A 9,815-nucleotide genomic window follows, 5' to 3' on the forward strand; every position below is an offset into this window, starting at 1 on the left:
GTTTATTTCCTGTCCTTCAGCCAGATTTTTTATCAGTCCCTATGTAGATTCATCATATTGTCATTTAATACTATTTTCATACTTTATGAAAAAAAATAATTCAGAAACCTATTTATTTGGGTACCGGTAGCTTAAATATAAAATGTGTGCAAGTAAAAAACTAAATGGCCTTAAAAAAAAATGACAATAACACTTTATAAGTTTCATGTGTCCAAACCACTTTTCTGGATTTATCTTCATCAGGAACGATCAAAACCTAATATTTGAAAGCCAATTATGTATAAGACTTGAAACAGTCGAAGAGCTATATGACCATATAAAAAGGACATAAAAATGGCGAAATCCATCATCTTTGCTGGAGGTAGTTGAAACCTTAGTTTCTTTATAATTTCAAAATTTATAAACAGAAATTTTTTAGAAATGTTTGTTATAAACCAAAGTCAGTACTTCCTAAGCTGGTGATATTCTCAGGGACTGATAGTCCACCAGTAGAGGTAATGACCCAATGATGTTAAAATGTTTATAGTCAACTTTATGTGATGTAGTGGCAACCTAAATTTGAGTAAAATCAAATGTCTAATTAAATAAGTGGACCCTGAACTTGGCTCCATATGCAATTCTGTAAATTCAGAAATTATTGCGATGTTTTTATTATTGCGAAAAATGCGACAGGGTTAAAATCACAATAATTTAAACTTGCATTTTGAAATTTTTTATATGAATAAAACAGGATTTTTTCTCAATATCGCAAAAATTAAAATCGCATTTTAGTCTAAAATGACAAAATCGCAATAATAAATGCACGCAAATAATTTCTGAATTTACAGTACTTCAGTCACTGATATCATATTTGTATTGATTCACATGTTTTACCTGTCTGTTACAGACAGGTAAAACATGTGAATCAATACAAATTACAATTATTTGTATTGATTCACATGTATTACCTGTCTGTGACATCTGCCTTCACAATTCCTTGTATTGATTCACATGTCTTACCTATATGTGACATCTGCCTTCACATCTATTTGTATATTCTACCTATCTGTGACATTAGCCATCACAATTATTTATTGATTCACAAGTCTTACCTGACCCTGGTCTTGGAACAAACAAGTTGAGTAAATGATGTATAATATCCTGAGTATATGGGTTAGGGTTTTCCATGACAGGTCTGGGTACACAGGCCTTAGGCTCTGTACAAGCTGACAGCCAATCACAATACACACCAACACACTCCTTGATAGTGTCTTGTTCTGTTAAAGGTAAACTTAAACCAAAACACAATACCTGGAAAAATGTAAACAATTTGATCAAAAGTATTCAAATGATAGAATTTTCAAAAAGAAATAGGTATATTTGTAAATAAATTTGGAAGAATTCAGTTTACAAGGCTACAGGTATGGAAATAAATTCAATAAATTTTACCATGGTGCTAAAAGCCTTAAAGGCACCAACGAGAATACCATATTGATGCAACTCACCTCCATAGTCCATTTGACTTCTTTGTCAGATACCAAGTGACTAGGTTCTGAGTTACTACCAGCAATGCTCAAGTTCTGAGCAATACTTTTAACCACCGTGTAGGCAACATCTCTTCCAACTGTCGCTGGGAACTTGTGTAGCACACTCTGGTTAGCTTTGTCACATTGTATTTCTCCCTGCAGTGATGCCCATTCACAATACATGTTGCCAATGCACTACAAGACCTACAGATTATAAAGAATATTTACATGCAGACACACCACCAGTCAGTCAAAATTATCATGGCTTCGTAATTGTTTGTTTTTGTTAATGCATTGCACTTATAACCGAAAAGCTTAAAAATTTCCCAACTTCAAAGCTGACTAATTGCATCAATAATACTGAAAATTCACATAACCACAGCAAATCACTTTCTCACCTGAAAAAATATATTTTTCGGTTAAAAATGGCAATTATCAAGCTCTCATTTTGAGTCAGCATCTATGCATGCAAAAGCTGAAAGCAATGGTTCTCCCATGTTTCCAAATTAAAATGAGACCCAAACTATGGGATGCATGCATGCATACAAAATGATATACTGTAAATTCAGAAATTATTGCGTGCGTTTATTATTGCGATTTTTTTAAAATTGGAAAAAATGCGAGATTAATTTTTGCGATTTCAGGAAAAAGTGAATAGAAATATATGTATTAGATACCATAATGCGAGGTCTTATTATTGCGATACTCATGCAATCGCATTATTCGCATTAATAAAAACCTCGCAATAATTTCTGAATTTACAGTATCATATGGTTATAAATATGGATCTCCTGAAAAATTAATTCAGCTTCAGGTTCATATTTCCTAAATCATCCAGTTTTTGCTGGTCAGAACACATTGAATGTATCTACATTATAGAACTTTTAATACTTCAGGAACACCTGATATCAAACCCCCCCCCCCCCCCCCCCCCCCCCCCCCGTTTTTTTGGCTGGTTTGTTTTGCTCAGTTTTTGGTTTTCTGTATGTGTTGTTTTGCAGTGTGTTTTTTGTGCACTGTGGTGTTATATGGATTGTTGTGTTCCCTTTGTCTTTCTGTGTGGTGTTATATGGATTGTTGTGTTCCTTTTGTCTTTCTGTGTGGTGTTATATGGATTGTTGTGTTCCCTTTGTCTTTCTGTGTGGTGTTATATGGATTGTTGTGTTCCTTTTGTCTTTCTGTGTGGTGTTATATGGATTGTTGTGTTCCCTTTGTCTTTCTGTGTGGTGTTATGGATTGTTGTGTTCCCTTTGTCTTTCTGTGTGGTGTTATATGGATTGTTGTGTTCCCTTTGTCTTTCTGTGTGGTGTTATATGGATTGTTGTGTTCCCTTTGTCTTTCTGTGTGGTGTTATATGGATTGTTGTGTTCCCTTTGTCTTTCTGTGTGGTGTTATATGGATTGTTGTGTTCCCTTTGTCTTTCTGTGTGGTGTTATATGGATTGTTGTGTTCCCTTTGTCTTTCTGTGTGGTGTTATATGGATTGTTGTGTTCCCTTTGTCTTTCTGTGTGGTGTTATATGGATTGTTGTGTTCCCTTTGTCTTTCTGTGTGGTGTTATATGGATTGTTGTGTTCCCTTTGTCTTTTTGTGTGGTGTTATGGATTGTTGTTTTCCTTTTGTCTTTCTGTGTGGTGTTATATGGATTGTTGTGTTCCCTTTGTCTTTCTGTGTGGTGTTATATGGATTGTTGTGTTCCCTTTGTTTTTTCTGTGTGGTGTTATATGGATTGTTGTGTTCCCTTTGTCTTTCTGTGTGGTGTTATATGGATTGTCGTGTTCCCTTTCTTTTTCTGTGTGGTGTTATATGGATTGTTTTGTTCCCTTTGTCTTTCTGTGTGGTGTTATATGGATTTTAGTGTTCCCTTTGGTTTTTCTGTGTGGTGTTATATGGATTGTTGTGTTCCCTTGGTTTTTCTGTGTGTCTGTGGTGTTTTGTAGACTGTTGTGTTCTTTTTATTTTTCATAAATATATATATACAAGTAATGTCTGGCTCATTATAATTCCCTTTGAATATAAAAATAAAAAGATGGGGTAGGACTACCAATGAGACAACTCTCCACCAGAGACAAAATAACTTAGAAGTTAACATCTATAGGTCACCATACGGCCTTCAACAATGAGCAAAATCCATACAGCATAGTCAGCTATAAAAACACCCAAATTGACAAATGTAAAACAATTCAAACGAGAAAACTAACCGCCTGATTTATGTTCAAAACAATGAACAAAAAACAAATATGACATGTATACAGCAACAAATGACATAAAAAAATATTATCAAAACTTAATTTCAATTGTTGCCCACCACAAGAGGGTGTGTCATTAATGAAGTTAAAATGCCCATTGGAAGTTCAATGTTTCAAATTTAATTCCATTATACATGTATCATCTTCGCAAGCCAAGGGTTACGATCCAGTCCCCTCCTCTCAACCCTTGAGGATTAAGATAGAATTTTGGATCCAGGAGGTAATGATATTCATTGGTGGCAGTTGTAACTGACTGCATCCAATCAAAAAGCACCTCTAAGATGATCGCATGTAAATTTAGAAAATATACATAAACAATTTCCATGTGCTGATTGTGCAACAAGTCTTTACCCCCAAATCAGAGGACGATATTTATTCAGTTTTAAAGTTCTTAATCAGCTAATTGGAGTTCCTGGGTATGTTTCTTAATTCTAGTGCAAATGTAGGAATGTCATGGTATAGTTGCGGTTTCTGCTTTACAAAATTAGTAAACACTAAACACAATCATTTTTACACCTCCACAATGAACAGAATTCAAGTACTGCCATTGGTCAAGAATGATGTAGTCAGAGTGGGCGTGACTTTTATCTATAGGTAGATGGTGCAGCATTGTAATCACAAATATTGGCTTAATCTGCCAAGGGTGGAGAGGAGGGGACTGGATAGTAACCCTTGGATAGCGAAGATGTACATGTATATGCATTGTAACCATCAAAGGATACATCCTACTTTGGAGCAAATATATATTCTAATAAGAATAATGTGTAGTTTTATCCTCTGTACCAAAGAACTTTTCTTGTCGTTTGGGTTGTAAAATAAAATATCAAGGAAAGATGAAATAATGAGTTAAGTTTTATTTTCTAAATTTGCTAGTATTTAGGAATTTATACTCTGAACTATCTTTGTAGCATTTATTCATTTCAAATTTCTGTGCATAGAAAAATATGTGACAAAAATCTTTATAAATTCCATAATTATCTAAGTTTTGAGTATAATATCTTCTAGGGCCTTCTTAAATTTTTTGAAATGTTAGATCATTAAATGTGAAAAATTGGTCTGAAATGGGAGATAACTATAACAAAATTTTGACATGAAACAACTCAAGTAAATAATAATTTTATCATGTTTTAATTAAAAAATTTATAATACACAAATGCAGCTGAAGATAAAAATGTTATATTCATGTATAAAATCAAAAGGCAGTTACATATTTTGACTAGAATAAATACACCACAACCATAATACAATGTTGACTGAATATATAAATTTGATCCACTTCATTGTTTTTCATGCTTTAAATTATAATGCTATTTTAACAAGTGATTTTGTTTGGGTGCTTTTTATTAAAAGGGAAAATCCAAACCAGTATTTTTCTGTATAAAGATAGGTAAACAGTCAGAACCACCTGTAAGTATATAAAATACTAAAAAAATGTAGTTTTTCATTTGTCTGTGTTCACATTTTGAATATAAAATCCATTCTTCTGAATTTTTCTATAAATAGAAATATAAACAGCAGTTTTGTGGGTGTGCTTGATGACTAGTTCTTCACAAAAGGTTTGTTTGGTTTGTACTGCTGGCATTGTCCTTTCAAGGTCACAGGAGTGCAGAAAGGTTAGAACAAAATCAAAACAGTTATGCGAGTTTTCATTATATCTCGATCTACTCCATGTTTGAGATTGTATTATTTGTCTAAGCACATAGTCCCATTGAGTTTGTAAGTTGTAATCTTCTTTGACCATTCTGATCACAACGCACTGGTCCCATACCGTGCCGATATTTACGCCTTCTTCATTGTAATCGTAAGTACAACCAGCTGAGTCTGTTACACCAACATGAAGGTCTGAATTGTTACTGTAGTTTTGTAGAAACGTCCCGACGGTTGGCTTGATGATAACTGAACATGGATATCCCTTGCCATTGACAAATGGTGTAGAGATGATGTATGGTGGTATCCTGCAAGGTGTACTTGTAACGTCAACTCCACACAAAGGGCAGACAACTGGGACAGTAAAGCATAAAATGTTTAATCCTTTTTCACAGTGTTGGAAGCATTTAATATCATGTATGTCCATCTTTTTTTTTTAATTTAGGAACAGTTTTGATCTATTTACAGTAGTTTTATAGCGGAGATCCTTGTTTTCCAGTTATATACAATCTTTCCTCCTTTCTTCCTAAAATAAAATTAATTTTGTATTCCTACCTAAAAAAAATTGCAACTTTCAAAAACTTAATTATGTGTTAAAAATAAAAACAAAACAAAGAGACTTTTTATTTATTAAAGGTATTCCTTTCTTTCTATAAATATCATAAACGATATTATGAATCCATACAATTTGGATACTCAATACACTGATATAAACTGCTGAAAAGGGCACAGACCACTCACTTAGTCACTACCCTTAAAGCTTGCTTGTGTACAAGAATATTGAGATCTGTAGAATTTTAATTAGATCATACATGTGCTACTGTGCTTATATTAGTTCAAGTTATTAACTGTACCTTGACCTTCATGGTTTTAACCTAAATCTTATTCAACATGTACCAATATTCCAAGTCAAAAAATCTTTTAAAAATCACAAAACTGACAAAAAATTGAAAAAAAATATGTTCTCCCTTTAATGAAGATCCCTGAAAAACCAATAATTTGAAAGTTATCTCCCATTTATTAAATTGCAAGACTTGTCTCTCCTTTGGGAAGGAATGTTTAATATAAAATTTAACAGTATAAAACTTTGTGTTACTGTTAATCATTGTTATTGTTTTACAGTTAGTAGAGTTAGATTTGGGATAAATTAAAATAAAACCATAAAATTTTCTGTTTTGGAAAAAAAAAAACTAAAATGGAAACAACTCTATTTTACTTGATGGTATGAAATGAAGTTATTTCCCTTGAGTAAGCTTGGTATTTTCTTAGATAAGTGTAGTGTTGGTGACTGTTAATCAAAAGCTAAATGAATTGTACATGCATTTATTGATAATACGAACATTACCAAAAGAAAAATACAAACACATATATACAAAGTACAGGAATATCAAAAATTTTATAGAAAGAATGGGAAAAAAATAGAATAAAACAAAACTATGAATCCATGGGACACCATTTCTGGCTTGCACTTTCACATTTCCATAATTAGAGAAGAGCAAAATACAATGTATCTTAACAAAAAAGTCACAATGAACATGTCTTCTAAGTTTCAAGTTGGTGTGTCTGCAAAAATACCTTAAACCAAAAATTTTAATCTGATACAAGAAGGACAGACATACATGTGTATAGACCAGAAAACATATAGCCCCTTCACTACATGTATTGTAGGCAGGACATAAAAAAGGAAACCCAACGTATCAAAAATGGCATTACAGTAAGTAGGTCAATTTCTAGTTAATGAATATACCAGAGAGAGAGAGAACATGATTGAACACTTAGCATTGGGACAACCTTACTTCCTTACAAGTAAGGAAGTTGATCTCACAAGTACACTCCTTGTCCTTGCCTTTTGATACAAGACTTTGAATTCATTTTCTTAGTCTTGAATATGCACGAACTATTTGACACTGAACTTGGGCAAATAACAATCAATCAATCATTTTCATCATTTATATTTAATAATATCCTGATTTTGAATTTGATAAATTTTAGTATTACATTATATTCTTAATTGTAAGGTCTTATTACAGGTCTTTGTTTTCCATTAGAAAAAAAACATTAAGGATTATGTGAATGTCAGGTTTATACAGTGCAATCACAATAATAGGTAGGGCAGAAGTGGTTTTGGGTAAAAGTCAAATTGGCACCTGGTTATTTCGGCACCTATAGAAAAAGTCAAATCGGCATCTGGTCAAATTGGCACCTATTCAAAGTCATTTCGGCATTTAGTTGGTCAATTCGGCACCAAATAATATTTTTCACCTTTTTGATTATTTAAACAAAATTTTTATTATTTGGGGGTTGGATTTTATTTTGTTCAGTACATCTTTAAAAATCATCACATGTTATTAAGCAGTTAGAACATAAGTAAATTGTTTGAATTTATTACATTCTATGGCTGAAGCCATTACCCAAGCTGTTGTTTAATCATGAACAAATCAGCAGCAATAAAAGGGCAAACTATAATGAGTGACGGTGAGCCTTTCATCAATATCAACTGATTAAAACATGCATAATAAATATCCAATACCTTGAATACACATAAAATTGACAGAAAAAAATACATACATGTACATGTACAGAAACAAAAAGAACTTGATAATTAACAATAATTCTGGCCATCCCCCTTCTTTATTTTAATCTTTTGCTTAAAATACTGAAAAAATATATATATTCAACATATTTAACATGGGTGCCGAAATGACTACATCAGGTGCCGATTTGACTATTCTGGGTGATGATTTGACCAGGTGTCATTTAACCAGGTGCCAAAGTGACTAGAATTCATGGTCTTTCAGGCAGATTTTAGGTTCTGCCAAGTGAAAAGCTCATCTCAAACTAACAAGCTACATACATTGTAGTATCCCCAGGAACCAGTAATGACGCACCTAAGGTTGTTTTTGTCTCTGCATTTAATCTACCATTTAAAAGAATTAGAAAAACGGAATGGAATAAAAGATTGATAACTTGTTATTATATTTCAATTATTAAACAGTTGATATTTGAAACAGTAATAGCAATAAAAATCATGTTTGCTAACATTAAAAACGACTGCCAACTAATGATGGGTACAAGTAATGACGCACTGTAAACAAACTAGTAAAAACCACTTGTACGTAACTGATAATCGAAAAATTGCTTCAATCCGGATTCTTTAAAGTTAAAACTGTTCAACAGATTTAATTTTATTAACAACTTTTGAAATTTTCATTCATTTTAATGATCATGATGATTGTAACACCAAATTTTTAATCAATTTAATTGTAACCTATATTTTGATATATAAATGTCCAAAATTTATGAAAGTGATATACATATTCCATATATTTGAAAATAAAAAGTAATTGCATTCATAAAACAACATTGACAATAATACATTTATATATGTACATACGTATACTTCATACATTGAATGAAAAAAATCGATAAACCATAGAAAATTATATAGGCGACGATCATTTGTTCTACAGTGATTCCCGCTTAAATGTAAAGCCATGTCAAACATGTCAAATGACAGTCACGTGATTTGAAAAACACAAAATGGGGAAGCATACGGTTACATACTTTTCTTGACCAAAGTGGAGATAGGACTGATAATCTTTCGGGGAAGGGTAGAATTTTTTTTACCTTAATAAAATGGTGGAAATTGCATTGTCTTTAATATTTTAAGCAATAATAACATTTCTGGGCAGAGTTTTAGGCATCTTTGTTTTAGTCAGATGACCTTCAACATCATTTATGTACAGCAAATGTTGATGACGTCACGGCTTTTGTTTCGAAATATAAAACCGTTAATTAAATCGGTGCGTCATTTCTGGTCCGCGTCAAAACAGGTACTAAGACGATATCAAAATATTTGATTCAAATAAATGCTGCCAATTTTACATGGCGGCGACTATATAATATTTATATATATACTTCGGCATTCAATATAGTTCATTTCATACCTAGTCAAAATGGTACCTTGTTAATTTGATCGGGTGGTAATAAGACTTTTCTATAGGTGCTGAATATTGTCCAGGTGCTGATTTAACTTGTATCCAATTTTAACAGGTTGACACTGATAGTTCAGTTTGATAGTCGTACCCTTTTTTGTGCACAAAAGATATTGGAATATTTTTATTTTGGGGCAATGACACTTTGACACTAAATCTGCTAAGGTCCGGCTGCAGCAATTTTGTCAATACTCGGACAAAATATAGCATCCGAAAACAGATTCTTATATCAAATCGCTATTTTTATCATGGTTTATTTTCTTCAATATGTGGAGTGTATTTAAGAGTCAAATTATTTTACAAAATTACCGTATTTCTGTTTGTTTTTATGGTAAATGCATATCTGGTAATGTCTCTTCTGATAGGGTTTGGTCAGTCCAAAACAGAAGGGAGGTAATTTCAAAACTTCCGTTTGTAGATG

General features: G+C 32.5%; 1 protein-coding gene across 4 annotated transcripts in view; it reads right to left on the bottom strand.

The window, feature by feature from the left end:
* LOC127699181 (ral GTPase-activating protein subunit beta-like) overlaps positions 1-9,790 on the bottom strand; it is a 57,379-nt gene extending 47,589 nt beyond the window's left edge. For all 4 annotated transcript variants that reach the window (XM_052202924.1, XM_052202925.1, XM_052202923.1 and 1 more), the window contains exons 1-3: positions 9,704-9,790; positions 1,485-1,709; positions 1,092-1,290 (exon numbers count right to left, since the gene is read on the bottom strand). In XM_052202924.1, the coding sequence (XP_052058884.1) occupies positions 1,092-1,290; positions 1,485-1,688 (403 nt within the window). In that variant the 5' untranslated portion in view covers positions 1,689-1,709; positions 9,704-9,790. The remainder of the gene's footprint in view (positions 1-1,091; positions 1,291-1,484; positions 1,710-9,703) is intronic.
* Between the last annotated feature and the right edge of the window lie 25 nt (positions 9,791-9,815).

Source organism: Mytilus californianus, unplaced genomic scaffold (genome assembly GCF_021869535.1).
Source record: "Mytilus californianus isolate M0D057914Y unplaced genomic scaffold, xbMytCali1.0.p SCAF_4, whole genome shotgun sequence".
NCBI classification, from domain to species: Eukaryota; Metazoa; Mollusca; class Bivalvia; order Mytilida; family Mytilidae; genus Mytilus; species Mytilus californianus.